General features: G+C 41.7%; 1 protein-coding gene across 8 annotated transcripts in view; it reads left to right on the forward strand.

Annotated features, from left to right (window-relative positions):
- Positions 1 to 16,185, forward strand: part of VEZF1 (vascular endothelial zinc finger 1) — a 42,339-nt gene extending 26,154 nt beyond the window's left edge. For 4 of the 8 annotated variants that reach the window (XM_040424223.1, XM_040424218.1, XM_040424221.1 and 1 more), the window contains 3 exons: positions 1,889 to 1,939; positions 13,125 to 13,178; positions 13,346 to 16,183. In XM_040424223.1, the coding sequence (XP_040280157.1) occupies positions 1,889 to 1,939; positions 13,125 to 13,178; positions 13,346 to 13,776 (536 nt within the window). In that variant the 3' untranslated portion in view covers positions 13,777 to 16,183. Of the gene's footprint in view, positions 1 to 1,888; positions 1,940 to 13,124; positions 13,179 to 13,345 lie in introns of all 8 variants that reach the window. The other 4 variants (XM_040424217.1, XM_040424222.1, XM_040424216.1 and 1 more) reach the window with 2 other exon arrangements.
- The last annotated feature ends 2,470 nt before the right edge of the window (positions 16,186 to 18,655 follow it).

The following is an 18,655-nucleotide window of genomic DNA, read 5'->3' on the forward strand; positions in this document are numbered from 1 at the left end:
CCTATCTTTAGCATAGGTCATCAGTATCGGATTGACCAGGATTTGACTACTGGCAATCAGCTGTTTGCTGAAGCTGCAGAAACCGGGGATGGTCACTACACAGTGGATGGAGCTGTATAGTTTCTGTACCAGGGGCCCTTCAAACAGCTGATCCCCACGATCTGATATTGATGAGCTATTCTCCCCTTAAGGTTCTAGAATACTACCTCATTTGCCATTTATGTGGCATCTGTCTGTCTGTATGTGTAGATAAGGTGGGTACAATTTATTTTGTTAAATTTAAGAACCGATAGGGACAAGACAGTAGGTGCAAAAATGGCAGACAAGAATACTGTTTTGTGGGTTAGGATACTTTCACACTTGTGTTGTGTGGATCCGGCAGGCAGTTCAGTCGCCGGAACTGCCTGCTGGATCCGAAAATCCGTATGGAAACTGATATCATTTGTAGACAGATCCGGATGCATATCTGTCTGACAAATGCATTGAAATACTGGCTCCGTCTCTCCGGTGTCATCCATAAAAATGGATCCAGTATTTATTATTTTTAAAGGTCTGCGCAGACCAGAAGACCGGATCCGTCAACGCGGCATAATACATTTCAAGTGTTCCGGCATTTTGGACGGAGAAATTACTGCAGCATGCTGCAGTATTTTCTCCAGCCAAATACCGTAAGAGGGACTGAACTGATGCATCCTGAACGGATTGCTTTCCATTCAGAATGCATTAGGATAAAACTGATCAGTTATTTTCCGGTATTGAGCCCCTAGGACGGAACTCAATGCCGGAAAAGAATAACGCTAGTGTGAAAGTACCCCTAGAGAAACATTTTGTGTGAACCAGGCATATTATGGCATGGGCTTTGACTCTCTGCATAGGGCATGCATAGCCATTTAGGATGCATACACTGTACTCTTGGGCAGTCCCACAGAGTGAACAGAGCGCCAGTACGCTTGCTTGATCTGCGGCTCTATTCACCCAATCTTTGTGATGCCTGGGCGTCTGACTGCTAATAGTTATTCCCTATCCTGTGGGTAGAAGATAACTTCACATATCCAAATACCCCTTTTAATATGTGAAACTCGCAGCTTACCTTTTATGGTTTTAGTAGTTTCAGTGGCAGATTTAGAAACCAATTCCTGTTGGCAGAATTCCTGTGGTTGTCTTAGTTGTGTGCAAAAATATCACCTCCTAAGGCTACTTTCACACTGGCGTTTTGGCTTTCCGTTTGTGAGATCCGTTCACAGCTCTCACAAGCGGTCCAAAACGGTTCAGTTTGGCCCTAATGCATTCTCAGAATGCATCAGTTTGCCTCCGTTCAGTCTCCATTCCTCTATGGAGGCGGACACCAAAACGCTGCCTGCAGCGTTTTGCTGTCCAACTGACGGGACGGATCAGTTTTCTCTGGCACAATAGAAAACTGATCCGCCGTCCATTGACTTTCAATGGTATTCAAGACGGATCCGTCTTGGCTATGTTCAAGATGATACAAACGGATCCGTCCTGACACACATTGTAAGTCAATGGGGACGGATCTGTTTTCTCTGGCACAAGACGGTCATGGCTATGGAAGACATAATACAACCGGATCCGTTCATGACTGATGCATGCGGTTGTATTATTGTAACGGATCCGCAAAAAACGCTAGTGTGAAAGTAGCCTTAGTTTATATTGGTGCCCTAATGTTAGTGTCATTTTTCAGGAGACTAAGTTACGTTGGAGCCCTGACCTTTAATTCTGCTTTTTGATGATGAACATCTCTATTCTCAGCCTTCAAACCAATAAGCATTAGATGTATAATGTTGGACTTACCTCTTTCTTTCAATACGTTCAGAGAAATTGTGGTGATCTCTTATGATGTAACGTCGCTTTTTTTTTCTGCCTTTCATAGGACAACTTCATGAACTTCAAACTCCAGTTCATTGTAGAATCAAATATGAAGGTATTTCAATGTTTACATTTTAATATGTGCACCTTCTTGTGTCATGTACTGCGGCTACAGTAACTTTTAGTTAACATGTTTTTTCTTGAACTAAAGTGTGCCGTTTTTGTTCTAACGTGCTTTTAGTAGCTACAGAGATGATCACGTGCTGTAGTTTGCTTATTGTATTTTCTGACTAGAGAGTTAACATCTTATTCTATGGGGTTCTGTGTAACCAACCATTTTAGAATTTGCAATGCTGCTTTAAACAGTTCTTCAGATAATGTGGTATTGGTATGAAGCAAAAGAATGTTAACGGGATTTCCGTTACTTTAGTTTTGGCGGCCTATTCTTTAGAATCAACTGATTTGTGGGTCTGCCTGGAATCTGACCCCACTCTGACCTGATATGGATACCCTATCCTGAAAGACTTTTTATACTGGCTGATTGGACCCACCAATCCGATCAAAACCTACCAATAAGCAAAATAGGATTACTATGAAGTAGGCCCATGTGTGCGTTTTTATTTATTGTTTTTGAGATTTGGATTGTGGGCACTTTTAGAAACGGGGACTGATGTGAGTGACAATATCTGCATGATGCTGCTGAATATTTACGTTAGTAAGTGCCTTCTATTAACTTTGTCTTAAAGGCTATGTACACCTTTAGTGGCAATTATTTTTTATTATTGCATTTGTACTCGTGAGCTAAAAATAATTTTTTTAATTGGTCTTTATTAAAAATATGGAATCCTTTTTTCTGTACATAGCCGAGATACCCTAGTATCAACCCGTGGATTTTCTGCCTTTTCCGAAGGGCTCCTTATCTCTGCTCTGACCTTTTATAAGCACTCATTATAGCTCAGTTCTTATCTTACTGATAAGAATGTGGCTTAAAGGGATTCTGTCACCAAGATTTGTGCTATAGCGCTGCGGACATGCACGGCTAGATCACCGCTAGCATGTCCGCAATATACCTGTCCCATAGCTCTGTGTGGTTTTATTAAGTGTAAAAAATGATTTTATATATATGTAAATGAGTCTTGTATGTGTCCAAGGGGCTGTACTAACCTTCCTGGAGCCCAGCCGTGCCCGCCTGTGAAGGAGCCCAGCACCGCCTATGTCCTCCGAATCTCCTCCTTTCATCAACGATAGATTGCCGTAATCTCGCGATGCGCGAACTCGCGCATGCGCAGTTCCTTCCCTGAGGCTGATGCCAGCACAGGGAAAGAACACTATATCGGCACTGCGCGAGCTCGCGCATTGCGAGATTACGGCAATCTATCGGTGATGAAAGGAGGAGATTCGGAGGACATAGGCGGTGCTGGGCTCCTTCACAGGCGGGCACGGCTGGGCTCCAGGAAGGTTAGTACAGCCCCTTGGACACATACAAGACTCATTTACATATATATAAAATCATTTTTTAAGCACAATAAAAGCACACATCTTTATGGTACAGGTATATTGCGGACATGCTAGCGGTGATCTAGCCGTGCATGTCCGCAGCTCTATAGCACAAATCTTGGTGACAGAATCCATTTAAATGAGTGTTTATGTCCTCTCAGTAGTTTAGAGATGAGGTTTGTTAGATCACCAGCAGAAAGTGAAAGTACCAGTCACACAGCTAGAAAAACAGTTAGCCCTTTGTGACTGGCTCAATATTTTTAATAAAGGCCAATTGAAAATAGGATTTTAGCTATTGCCTTTGCAGGTGTACAAAGCCTTTAAGTATTAGAACATTATGGCTGCTTTCTTTTGAAAACAGCATCATGCCTGTTTGTTGTGTAGGTATTCGCTCTGCTTCAGCAAAGTGAATGCGTATTCGCTGCAATACCACACACAATTTATGGGCATGTGTTTGTGCAGTTTTTGGAAGAAAGCAGCCACCCTTTTGTGATGAAACGCTATGCAACACCAGTGTGCATTAAAGGTTACCTGTAGAGATGAGCGAGTGCATTCGGTTCATTAGAATCTATTTGGTCATCTCTAGTTAGCTGTTTTACCACAAAATTAAAATGCTCACCATACTTATTCACCACTAAGTAAGACTTGGTTCACATCATGTTTTTGCTATCCGTTTAACGGATACGTAGCAAAAAGAAATCCTGTAGAATCTGGTAAGTCTTCGTTCACATCACCGTTTAGCCGTTTAGGAGCAGGAAAACGGAAAGGACGGATTCGGCAAATAACTGAGCCGAACGGTATCTAAGGACCCCATAGACTATAATAGGATCCGTTAGGTTTCCGCCCAGAAGATGATCTTGGAGCGGAGACAAAAGTCCTGCATGCACTACTTCTGTCTCCGCTCAAAAATCTTCTTCTGAGCGGAAACCTAACGGACCCCATTATAGTCTATGGGGTCCTTGGGTTCCGTTCGGCTCAGTTATTTGTCGAATCGTCCTTTCCGTTTTCCTGCTCCGAGACCGGAAAGGCTAAATGGTGATGTAAACGAATCCTTACCAGACTCTACAGGATGTGAACCCAGTCTTACTTAGTGGTGAATAAGTATGGTAAGCATTTTAATTTTATGGTAAAACCGCTAACTAGAGATGACCAAATAGATTCTAATGAATTTTTTTTAATACAATGGAACTCTATGGTGACAAATGCCACTGTATATCAGTCTGAGGCATCCGTTAACGTATACCTTTTATGTATTATTTAAATGGATGGCAAAAATGGGATGTGAACTCACTCTTAAAATGTCAGTGATCCAGCTGCCATTAAACTTTTGACAGCAGAAATTGACCTTCAGTAAAATGCATATAGATCTGTGAAAGTAACTCGGGCAGATTTTGCCGCGGCTTTGTTGCAGATTTTTTTTCTCCTGCTGAATTTATAGCCTGTATGGACGGTTATGGTAGATTGACCCATGGCTAATTTGTTTGTCTTCATCTTATAAATCTATTCTATACATTTGAATAGGTTTTGTTTCTGCAAGCCTCATTCAGATGTATTTGCTGCGCAATTACAGTAATGGCTGCAGCAAATCTGCCCTTTAGGTATTTTTACACTTGTCGGGTTTGATGTGTCTGCGTCATATCTGCCACATCCCATTAATGTGAATGGGGATTTCATGACTTAAATGATCTGGGCAGATGTTTAGCAGCAAAATGATGAAAAAATTGATTCCAAATATAAATGGCTTGCTACTTATTTTAGCAGAAATCAGAGCCTTGTATTTCTCCCCTGGGTCTTGTCAGGAAATGTACATGGGGTTTGGAAAAAGCAAATCTGACAAATGTGAACGTAGCCTTAACCATTTTTCGGACCTCCGCTGTACTTGTACAGTGGAGGTTCGGTCTTTAAAGATGCCAAGTTTCTGCTGTTTTAGACAGCAGAAGCTCAGGGCTAATGTCTGCGATTGGCAGTAATTCCAATCGTGGACCTTTAACCCCTCAGATGCCATCTGGAAATGTTAAAACTGGGAGCTGTGCACTTCCCAGCCCATGCTGCCTTCTCCTGGCTCAGATCGGGGAAGGCGGCCATACTAGTAATAGGCTTTAGCCTGTTCAATGCTTACAGGCCGATTTACTAGTATATTCCAATGCTGGCCTGCGAATGGAAGCACTGCATTAGTATATGCTGAATATTGTATTCTGTAATGCGTAGGTATCTATTTCCAAAAACAAGATTAAAACAAAAAAGTGTGTGTGTGTGTATATGTGTATATATGTGTGTGTGTGTGTGTGTGTGTGTGTGTGTGTGTGTGTGTGTGTATATATATATATATATATATATATGTGTATATATATATATATATATATATATATATATATATATATATATATATATACACACACACCTTCTGAGCTGTTCTAGTCCCTCCTTCCATTTCTCCCCCAGTCCCATTACCTTGCCCCGGTCTCTATCTGCACTATCTTCCCATCCTATAACTTAATTACCCCCCCCCCCCCCCAGTCCCTAGTTTAAACACTCCTCCAACCTTCTAGCCATCTTCTCCCCCAACACAGCTGCCCCTTACCTATTGAGGTGCAGCCCATCTCTACGATAGAGCCTGTAGCCAAGAGAGAAGTCGACCCAGTTCTCCAGGAACCCAAACTTCTCCTTCCTACACCAGTTCTTGAGCCACTTGTTAACCTCCCTAATGTCATGCTGCCTTTCAGAAAATACTACCTTTTGAGGTCCTTGCCCTAAGCTTTTGACCTAAATTCCTAAAATCATTTTTAAGGACGCTCCACCTACCTCTAACTTTGTCATTGGTTCCAATATGGACCATGACTGCTGGATCTTCTCCAGCTCCTCCCAGTAATCTGTCAAGCGCCAGGAAGACAACACACCGTTCGACGATCCCGGTCTTTGTGACAGATTCCCTAGCTGTACTTTTGGGGTGTGTATGACTTTTCAATTCACTTTTTATTTCTTTTTGTAGCAGATGAACAGACCAAAAAAAGGCGAATCGGACATTTTGACTTTTCCTATTTTGCCATATGTAATAAACATTTTATTTCTTAATAGTATGGGCATTTTTGAATGTGGCGATGCCCAAGAGGTGTATAAAATGTTTTAATTCTCTATGACAGTAGCAGAGAATCGGTTTATCTCTGAAAAACTTCTTGAACGTCCATTCAGAGATGGCAGCTGCACACTAATCGTGCAGCTGCCCAAGAGCTCTTGTATGACCTTATGGGGGACACAAAGTCTAAAATAAAAAAAAGTTAAATGTTTTTAAAAAATTTAAATTTTCACATTTAAAAATAAAAAATCCCCCTCCCAAATCAGTTGTTTAAAAAATGTTAAATAGAAGAAAAAAAAATTGAATATTTGGTATCACCGCGTCCGCAACGACCGCCTCTATAATATCATATGATCTATTCCATCAGGTGAACGCCGTAAAAAAAAACATTGCGCCAAAACAGATTTATTTTTTATTTTTTGTGAGCTCATCTCCCAAAAAACATAATGTTTAATCAATCGGTTGTATGTACCCCATAACGGTTGCAATAAAAACGTCAACTACTCCCGCAAAAATGAGCCCCCACACAAGGCCATAGCCAGGAAAAAAAAAAAAAAAATGGCTCTATGAAAATTGCAACACAAAAACATGATTTATTTTTCTAAAAATGCTGTTGTGTAAAATGTGAAAAAAGACATATTTGATATCGCCGCGTCCGTAACATTTGGCTCTACAAAAATATCACATGATCTACCCCATCAAGTGAATGGTGTAAAAAAAAAAAAATAGAAAAATGACACTAAACAGCTTTTTTTGTGACTTCACCTCCCAAAAATGAGATAAAAAGCAACCAGAAAGCCAAATGTACCCCAAAATGGTGCCAATAAAAACTACAGCTTGTCTGACGCAGCTCATTCAGCAAAAAAATCAAAAAAGTTATTGCTCTTAAAAACACAGAAAATTCCATGTTAGAAAATCCAGATGCCGCTCCTTCCCTTCTGAGCCCTGGCATATCCCCAAATAACAATTTATGACCACAATTGGGGTGTTGCTGTATTCAGGAGAAAATGGGTAGCAAATTGGGGGGGGGGGGGGGGGGGGGGGCGGGAATATTCTTCTGTGATAAAGAATGTTTGGGCCTAAAGCACCATTTTCTTGTTAAAAAAAATAAATAAAAATTATATGTAAGTTTTCATTTTCACACCCAAGTATTAAAAATTCTATGAAACGGCTGTTGAGGGAAGTGCTCGCTACACCCCTTTAAAAATTCCTTGGGTGGTGTAGTTTGCAAAATCTGGTCACTTTTTGGGGGTTTTCACTGCGGGGTTACCTCAGGGCCTCTTCAAATGCAATATGGTGCCCAAAGACCAACCATTCCAGCAAAATCTGCCCTCCAAAAAACTTATGGTGCTCCTTGCCTTCTGTGCCCTGTTGTGTGCCCAAACAGCGGTATATGACCACATATGGGGTGTTTCTGCAAACTGCAGAATCAAGGTAATAAATATTGAGGTTTGTTTTGTTGTTACCCTTGATGTGTTCCAGGAAAAAATTTATTAAAATGGAAAATCTGCAAAAAAAGTGACATTTTGAAATTTCGCCTCTATTTTGCTTTAATTCCTGTGGAATACCTAAGGCCCCTTTCACACGGGCGAGATTTCCGTGCAGGTGCAATGCATGAGGTGAACGCATTGCACCCGCACTGAATCCGGACCCATTCATTTCTATGGGGCTGTGCACATGAGCAGTGATTTTCACGCATCATTTGTGCGTTGCGTGAAAGCCGCAGCATGCTCTATATTGTGCGTTTTTCACGCAACGCAGGCCCCATAGAAATGAATGGGGCTGCGTGAAAATCGCAAGCATCCGCAAGAAAGTACGGATGCGGTGCGATTTTTCACGCATGGTTGCTAGGAGACGATCGGGATGGGGACCCGATCATTATTATTTTCCCTTATAACATGGTTATAAGGGAAAATAATAGCATTCTTAAAGGGATTCTGTCACCAGGTTTTGGGCTATAGAGCTGCGGACATGCACGGCTAGATCGCCGCTAGCATGTCCGCAATATATCTGTCCTATAGGGCTGTGTGCTTTTAATTTCTTTAAAAAAGGATTTTATAGATATGTAAATTAGTCTTGAATGTGTCCAAGGGGCTGTACTAACCTTCCTGGAGCCCAGCCACGCCCGCCTGTGACGGAGCCCAGCACCGCCTATGTCCTCCGAATCTCCTCCTTTCATCAACTATGTCATACCCAGCCACGTGGATGATGGCGCTGTTATGTGGGGGATCTGTGGATGATGGCGCTGTTATGTGGGGGATCTGTGGATGATGGCGCTGTTATATGGGGGATCTGTGGATGATGGCGCTGTTATGTGGGGGATGTGTGCTATGACACATAGGGCCATGAGGGAGGCCAGCATAAGACGCACATCTAGCATCTTATGCTGGTCCCCCTCATGGCCCTATGTGTCCCCTCATGTGTCCTAAACTGCGCACATAACTGGCTTTGTGTGTAAAGTATTTTACTACTGTCTGAAACAAGCTCTCTCCTATTGATAAAATGGCCAGCCTCTCTACTCACTCTCACTATGAATGCACTGCAGCGAGCTGGCCGGCGCGTGACTGACATCACTTAGTCACGCTCCTGCTTCCTGAATTAAGTGACGTCAGTCCCACGCTGGCCGGCCAGCTCGCTGCAGTGCATTCATAGTGAAAGTGAGTACAGAGGCTTGCCATTTTGTCAATAGGAGAGAGCTTGTTTCAGACAGTAGTAAAATACTTAACACACAAAGCCAATTATGTGTGCGGGGCCCCTTCATATATAATCGCAGCACTGCATTCCAAAATCGATGATCTTTGTTTTATCAATAAAAAAAAATTAAAAAAAAAAAGTACAGCGGCTCACCCCCTCACCGTATGGATAAGGTGCTCACCCTCTGGTCCCACCCTCAGGACCACAAAGAAACAAATGAGGTGTAAGCAAATATGAAGGGAAACACCAATATGCGATAGTAATAATATACTTTAATATTCTAAAAACATACCCCTAAAAATGAATAAAACATGCATGATAAACACAAATACGTGAATGTCCTTTGGATTCCACAATCCTCCACACTTATATTGCACTTATATAGAGATTCCTAAGTCCACCAAAAAAACACTCAACAGAGCCTCTATGGCAAGCTGCTCATATATCATAAATATCAGCCAACTGTTGTTTCTATTAAAACTTCTGGCGACGTAGCGGCAATGTCAATGTGTCCCAGTCAGACTTATGTTAGTGCTTTGCGCTAATCCTGTTTGTATACCATTAGCACTATAGCCGCAACAGTTGTATTTCAACAGAGTATTCTGGCATAAAGTTCTGGTGTCCCGCAACTAGAATCCTGCGTGCTCACTGACAAGCACCTGTTACAATCAATAATGCTGACTTCACAATGAGACAAGCAATGACGTTACTCAGTCTCTTCATGCGTGTTTCAATGGTCACTTGAGAGCTCGGTCTTACCCCTCTTCACTGCCTCACCGCAGCGTTGATCCCAGGTGGCCGTACACCAGCGGCGTCCCACGTGGTGTGCTGGGCCTATGCGTGGCATCCCACGTGACCTGGTTGCCTAGGGGACCGGATAGAAGCTTTGCTGATGTCACTACTAGGCGACTGCTCCCTCAGCTTTTGGATTCAAGCGGTTTCTTTTGCTTTATCCTTTATTTCCAAGTTGTCGTTTACTACTTTTTCTCTCTTTTAGATGATTCCACGCTCACTCTGTAATGCCAGACTCACTCTGAGTTGGCCACTGAGGAAGGGGCGTAAGACCCCGAAAAGAGTCTGGCATTACAGAGTGAGCGTGGAATCATCTAAAGAGAGAAAAAGAAGTAAGTAAGTGCACTTTGACTTATCCAGGCCATTCTGAGATTGTTTTTTCGTCACATATTGTACTTCATGACACTGGTAAAATGAAGTCAAAAAAATTATTTTTTTTGCCCAAAAAAATACCTAATTTACCAAAAATTTGGAAAAATTTGCAAATTTCAAAGTTTCAGTTTCTCTACTTCTGTAATACATAGTAATACCCCAAAAAATTGTGATGACTTTACATTCCCCATATGTCTACTTCATGCTTGAATTATTTTGGGAATGATATTTTATTTTTTGGGGATGTTATAAGGCTTAGAAGTTTAGAAGCAAATCTTGAAATTTTTCCGAAATTTACAAAAACTCAATTTTTAGGGACCAGTTCAGGTCTGAAGTCACTTTGTGAGGCTTACATAATAGAAACCACCCAAAAATGACCCCATCTAAGAAACTACACCCCTCAAGGTATTCAAAACTGATTTTGGATACATTGTTAACCCTTTAGGTGTTGCACAAGAGTTATTGGCAAATGGGGAGGAAATTTGAGAATTTCATTTTTTTGTCTAATTTTTCATTTTAACCCATTTTTTCCACTAACAAAGCAAGGGTTAACAGCCAAACAAGACTGTATCTTTATTGCCCTGACTCTGCCGTTTACAGAAACACCCAATATGTGGCCGTAAACTACTGTACGGCCACACAGCGGGGCGTAGAGTGAAAGGTGCGCCGTTTGGTTTTTGGAAGGCTGATTTTTATGGACTGGTTTATTTACACCATGTCCCATTTGAAGCCCCCTTATGCACCCCTAGAGTAGAAACTCCAAAAAAGTGACCCCATTTTAGAAACGGCAGGATAGGGTGGCAGTTTTGTTGGTACTAGTTTAGGGTACATATGATTTTTGGTTGATCTATATTACACTTTTTGTGCGGCAAGGTAACAAGAAATGGCTTTTTTGGCACGTTTTTTTTTTTTTGTTATTTACAACTTTCATCTGACAGGTTAGATCATGTGGTAATTTTATAGAGCAGGTTGTCACGGACGCGGCGATACCTAATATGTATACAATTTTTTTTTATTTATGTAAGTTTTATACAATAACTTCATTTTTAAAACCAAAAAAATGTTTTAGTGTCTCCATAGTCTAAGAGCCATAGTTTTTTCAGTTTTTGGGCGATTATCTTGAGTAGGGTCTCATTTTTTGCGGGATGAGATGACGGTTTGATTGGCACTATTTTGGGGTGCATATGACTTTTTGATCGCTTGCTATTACACTTTTTGTGACGTAGGATGGCAAAAAATTGCTTTTTTTACACCTTTTTTTTTTATTTTTTTTACGGTGGTCACCTGAGGGGTTAGGTCATGTGATATTTTTATAGAGCCGGTCGATACGGACGCGGCGATACCTAATATGTATACTTTATTTTTATTTATGTAAGTTTTACACAATGATTTCATTTTTGAAACAAAAAAAATCATGTTTTAGTGTTTCCATAGTCTAAGAGCCATAGTTTTTTCAGTTTTTCTGCGATTATCTTGAGTAGGGTCTCATTTTTTGTGGGATGAGATGACGGTTTGATTGGTACTATTTTGGCGTACATGCGACTTTTTTGATCACTTTTATTACCTTTTTTGGGAAGTAAGGTGGGCAAAATTTCAATTTTCTCAGTTTTTTATTTTTATGGCGTTCACCATGCGGGGAAAGTAACATGACCGTTTTATAGATCAGGTCGTTACGGACGCGGCGATACGTAATATGTGTAGTTTATTTTATTTTTTTCATTTTTATTCAGTGATAAATGTTTTTTTTTAATCTTAACTTTTTTTACTTTTTTTTTGACCCAGACCCACTTGGTTCTTGAAGATCCAGTGGGTCTGATGTCTGTATAATACAGTACAGTACAATATATATTGTACTGCACTGTATTTTACTTACACTGAACAGATCTATGCTTTTAGCATAGATCTGTTCAGCACCATGGACAGCAGGACCCCCTGAGCAGGCGTCCTGTTGCCATGGGAACCTTCCCCGTCTGCCACAACTTCGCAGACGGGGAAGGGTAAGCACAGGGCTGTCGGGGGGCTCTCTCCCTCTCCATCGGGGGGCTGCAAAGGCACGGGAGCTCCCTGACTGATGACAGTTAACTTTTTCCATACAGCGGTCCGTACGGACCGCGGTATGGAAAGGGTTAAACGGCTGACATCTGCACAGATGTCAGCCGTTTATACCAGGGTGCCAGCAATGTGCTGGCACCCTGGTATACCCACTAGAAGCCAACGATCATTCAAGGGGAGGCGGGCGGGGGATCGCGATCCTGCCTGCCGCACTGCCCGCCTCCCGCAACGCCCCCACCGCCTGCGACACCCGCACCACCCGCCGGCATCAAATCGTGCAAAATCAAATATTGATTTTAGGCACTCTAAAGTTTCTGATCAGAAACTGCAAAAAGCGCAGCAAACCGCAGGTCTGAATTGACCTGCGGTTTGCTGCGATCGCCGACACGGGGGGCCCCCCCCCCCCCCCCCGGCGTTGTGACAGGTTGCCGGCTGAATGATTTCAGCCGGCATCCTGTTCAGATTAACCCCTGGGGCGCCGGAATGCCTATTTAAAGTTAGGACGTACCGGTACGTCCTTGGTCCTTAAGGACTCGGGAAATAGGGCGTACCGGTACGTCCTATGTCCTTAAGGGGTTAATATACAAGTTGTGCTGAATATGGTGACAACACATGTGTGCATGTGATTTTTGTTTTACCATTTGTACAAAATAAACCTACTTTTTTTTCTTCTTTTTTTTTAAACCTTTATTAACCTTTTAGAAACCATCTAACACTGCTAGCGTATCATGAATAGAAATAAAACTGCTAGTTTGTCACTTGAATGTGTAAGAACACCTTATGTTGGGACTTTGATATATTACTTTTCCTCTTATTTCAGCTCCAGACTCGCTCTATTGTGCTGTGGATCAGAATCATAGGACCTTTTCAATAGGTGATTTTATGTCTTCATATCAGTTGATTCAGAAACCATGCATATGGCACTGTAACTGTTATATTGATTGAATGTAGTCAGCAAACTAGCTGCCTAGTTTTATAGTTGATGCTGTCTTACCCTTTACTAAACAGTGCCTGCGGATAACCAATTTCTTTTTCTTCCAGATACAAGCAACATGTGCCAAACTTCTACTGCACCTCAGACATCTGTAACACTTACTTCTCCCTTCAATATTACATCCTCCATGGCAGCATCAGGAACCCTGACCAACCCAGTAACAGTTGCAGCAGCCATGAGTATGAGGAGTCCTGTCAATGTCTCAAGTCCTGTTAACATCACTTCATCTATGAATCTGGGGCATCCAGTGACGATAACTACACCAATATCAATGACTTCACCTTTGTCTTTGACATCACCGGTTAATTTGCCTACGTCGGTCACTGCTCCAGTTAATATAGCACACCCAGTCACTATAACCAGCCCTATGAATCTCCCAACTTCAATGACTTTAGCTGCCCCATTAAATATAGCTATGAGGCCGGTGGAGAGTATGCCATTCTTATCTCAAGCGCTACCTTCTACATCACCTTGGTAAAGAAAAATGGATTTATAGATAAATTTACAGCAGTATTATCGGGTTGTTCTGTAGTTCTCTACAAGCAACTTGTTTCTGATATAAGAAGGAGATACAATTTCATTGCTCATTTTTTAGTATTTGGGATTTGTTTGTCCTGGACCACATCCACTTAGAGGAGAGGGATAAACTATAACTGAAGACTGAATATAGGCTAGAAGACTGTTTGACAGATTTAAAAAAATATTAGTATTTTACCTGTTTTTTAATGATTTTAATAACACTAGCAAGATTTCATTTTTTTTTATTCGTATACCAATGAATTGGATACATTTTTCTTTTTTTTTAAATCCCTTTCTTTTTGGGGGTGATGTTCGTTCAGGCAACTTGTGTGCGATTTTTAAACTGTTAATATTCCAAGTAATTGAAACATGCAGATTGCACAGTAAATGTCTTCATATTAATCTGCCTTTCACAGTGATGAATCACGTTTGCAAACAGTATTCCATAGGAAGATGGAAGTACCCCACACTGGCAGGAAGGCAGATACAAATCTGGTCTGTCTCACATTGAGTGAATGCCCAGGTTTATACGCAAACAGTTCTAAAACAAGCAAAAATACCAAGAAGCTTTTCCCTTTTGCTTCCTGAATCCTCAGCATTTGGAATGTAAATATTATTTCTGTGTTTAACCTGAAGGGAATATTTGATCGAAATTATTGGCAAAGAACAACAAAATAGAGGCATCTTCACAAATTGCAAAGACTTTAGATTCAGTATGAGAAGGTTATGGTGGTGTGCTTCCAAAGCTGGTGGTTCCATCATATTCCCTCAGGATGTTCTCCTCTGAAGCGTTGCTACCATCCTTCGCTGAGGTGTCCATTATAGCACTAAACAGCACATTAACCAGCATGAAACAAACATACGGAATGCCTGTCAACTGAAAATGAAACGCAAAAATTGGGTGTAGAAGCACAAGAACTGAATGTGTTAATCTTTACCCATTTGGATTGCTGATGGGTCAGAAAGTTGAGAAGGAACTGTTGTCTTCTATTAAAATTGTATACAGTTTGATTTTTCTAACCACTAACTAGGTAGTGAGCCCTACAAGACAAACCAAGATAATATTGAGATATATTTGTGGTTTTTGTTTTGAGTTCCTTTTTTCTTTCTCCCCCCTTATGAAATTTCTTAATTGTGTGCTGTAGAAAGCTGTGTTCGGTGTGTAAATATGTTAGCATTTTTTATATCCAGATCCTTGTTCTTGCTAGTATTATTCTTTTAGCGAAAGTGGGATATTGCATATTCTGGCCTGTTCCCAAAAGCACTTGCTTTTTGGTCAGATTACACACTTAAGAACACCTCATTCATTACTTATAGCTATATTTTTTTATTTTTTACTTTATTCCTCATCCGACATGTTACCCAAACTGTAGTCAACCAAAACAAGATTTCTACTTTTAGAGCATCATGTAAACTGAACTTTTTTTTTCTCATTATAGATATGCATTAAATTCTTAAATTGCTGTAGATACTAGCAAACACATTTTATAATCAATGTGTTGCAGACTGTTTCAGCCATTCAGTTTAGCGATACTTAAAAAAAAAAAAAAAAAAAAAAAAAAAGAGAAAACTCTACATTTACTTTTTTATCAGATTGAGAGTAATTTTTATTTATACATTTCAACCTATTTTCTGCTGCATGAATTATTTTATACCAGCAGATAATGGGATCAATGGATTAAGTAGATCACATATTCTAAAAATAAAGGCCTATTCAGCCATTGCAGTACAAAAAATGGCATGCTTTAAAAGAGGACACTTCTCACATGAGAAGCCTTTGGATAGAAAATTACAGACAGTGTGGGGGCTTGATATATACAATAAATAGAATTCAGTGTAAAAATATTTTATAACTGATCTTTTATATTGTAGGACATAAACTGTACATCTTTTGTATATACAAAAGCTTAGGTACTTTCTGTTTAGCAGAAAGCAACCACATTCCTACACTTTTAATGTATATGTTTGTTATATTGTCTGTGTAAACACATGCCCCTTGTTTGTGCCTTTTTAATTAGTTTGTCTCAATAAACAAAATGTAGAGAGTTTTCTCATCTTTATGGTCCTCATTCAAAGCCGACATAATAAACACGTCTCCTTCAAGGTGTTGTCTGGGTCAGAGCTGAACCCGGACATATCCCCATTTTCACCCAGGCAGCCCCCCTGATTGGAGCAATTCATGCTCAGATTCTCTCCTTTGCCCTGCGTTGAATCGCGCAGGGCAGAGGCATTTTCAGGTGTTCCGGTGACGAACCGGGCTCTCCTTAGGGCTGCCCGGCGGAGGCTTCTGCCCAGCAGTGAGCCCGGTGACGTCACCGAACACACTGCTGGACGAAAGCCTCCGCCTGTCAGTGTGTTGTTGTAAATAAAAGAGCCCTTGCCCTGCGTGATCCAGCGCAGGGCAAGAAAGCGCATCGGAGCATGACCTGCTCAGATGCCAACATTAGGGGGTATGTTTGGGTTCATCTCTGAACCTGTACAACCCCTTTAAAGAGATTAAAAATGTTGGACAAGCTCCCAGGTGCCTTAAAAAAAAAAAAAAAGTTCAACTGCCGCCCCATGAAAAGTCATCCTGCCATTGCAGTAGTTATGTGACTGACAGTGATTGGCTCCAGCAGGCACATGCCGCCTCACTGCTGAGCACAGTGATTAGCCGCATGGGCACATGCTATACACCTGCATGTCAAATAAAAAACTAAAGGTATCTCTTAGCAACCATCTGAAAATCGCATCCGCATCACTATGGGGCCAGCGTTGCATGAAAAACGCAGAATATAGAACATGCTGTGATTTACACACAAGTGATGCGTGGAAAAACAACGCTCATGTACACAGACCCAGTGAAATGAATGGGTCCGGATTCAGAGCTTGTCTGCAAGGGGCCTAAGGCGTCATGCACACACACTTTATTTTTTCCCTTCTGGTTTTTGCATTCCATATATAGAACCATTCATTTCAATGGGTCTGCAAAAAAAACTGAATGTATTCCGTATGCATTGCATTTCCATTCAAAGATAAAACATGTCCTATTATTGCCCACAAATCACGTTCCGTGGCTCTATTCAAGTCAATGGGGCTGTAAAAAAAACAAAACTGAACTGATACGGAATGCATTCATATGTCTTCCGTATACTTTCCATTTTTGCGGAACAATCTATTCAAAATTTTATGCCCAGCCTAATTTTTCTGTGTAATTACTGTATATGCCATGCTTCCGTTTGCGATCTGCAAAAAACGGAAACCAAATGGAACTGCAAAACAGAAACACTACTGAAACAAAAAAACTGATCCGTTTAAAACGGACTGCAAAACACTGAAAAAGCCATACGGTCGTGTACAAGAGGCGTAAGGGTTACACAGCATTATAAATCAGTATAATGCTCTGAGAGGAGTAGAGTTCAGGACGGGACCGGTCTCAGACACGCTGCGTGTTTATCACATTCAACTTGCTTGTGTGTGTGTGTCTGGCATTAGGCAGAGCTGGTGCCTTTCTTCCTCCTATCGTCTTTCATAAGTAAAAAGTTGTTCCGATATACACTGCTCAAAAAAATAAAGGGAACACAAAAATAACATCCTAGATCTGAGTTAATTAAATATTCTTCAGAAATACTTTTGTTCTTTACATAGTTGAATGTGCTGACAACAAAATCGCACAAAAAAAAAATGGAAATCAAATTTTTCAACCCATGGAGGTCTGGATTTGGAGTCACACTCAAAATTAAAGTGGAAAAACACACTACAGGCTGATCCAACTTTGATGTGATGTCCTTTAAAACAAGTCAAAATGAGGCTCAGTAGTGTGTGGCGCCTCCACGTGCCTGTATGACCTCCCTACAACGCCTGTGCATGCTCCTGATGAGGTGGCGGACGGTCTCCTGAGGGATCTCCTCCCAGACCTGGACTAAAGCATCTGCCAACTCCTGGACAGTCTGGTGCAACGTGACGTTGGTGGATAGAGCGAGACATGATGTCCCAGATGTGCTCAATTGGATTCAGGTCTGGGGAACGGGCGGGCCAGTCCATAGCATCAATGCCTTCGTCTTGCAGGAACTGCTGATACACTCCAGCCACATGAGGTCTAGCATTGTCTTGCATTAGGAGGAACCGAGGGCCAACCGCACCAGCATATGGTCTCACAACGGGTCTGAGGATCTCATCTCGGTACCTAATGGCAGTCAGGCTACCTCTGGCGAGCACATGGAGGGCTGTGCGGCCCCAAAGAAATGCCACCCCACACCATTACTGACCCAATGCCAAACCGGTCATGCTGGAGGATGTTGCAGGCAGCAGAACGTTCTCCACGGCATCTCAAGACTCTGTCACATTTGCTCAGTGTGAACCTGCTTTCATCTTGGTGTTCTCTGGCAAATGCCAAACATCCTGTACGGTGTTGGGCTGTAAGCACAACCCCCACCTGTGGACGTGGGCCCTCATATCACCCTCATGGAGTCTGTTTCTGACCGTTTGAGCAGACACATGCACATTTGTGGCCTGCTGGAGGTCATTTTAAAGGGCTCTGGCAGTGCTCCTCCTGTTCTTCTTTGCACAAAGGCGGAGGTAGCGGTCCTGCTGCTGGGTTGTTGCCCTCCTACGGCCTCCTCCACGTCTCCTGATGTACTGGCCTGTCTCCTGGTAGCACCTTCATGCTCTGGACACTACGCTGACAGACACAGCAAACCTTCTTGCCACAGCTCGCATTGATGTGCCATCCTGGATAAGCTGCACTACCTGAGCCACTTGTGTGGGTTGTAGACTCCGTTTCATGCTACCACTAGAGTGAAAGCACCGCCAGCATTCAAAAGTGACCAAAACATCAGCCAGGAAGCATAGGAACTGAG

This window comes from Bufo bufo, chromosome 3 (genome assembly GCF_905171765.1).
Source record: "Bufo bufo chromosome 3, aBufBuf1.1, whole genome shotgun sequence".
NCBI lineage: Eukaryota > Metazoa > Chordata > Amphibia > Anura > Bufonidae > Bufo > Bufo bufo.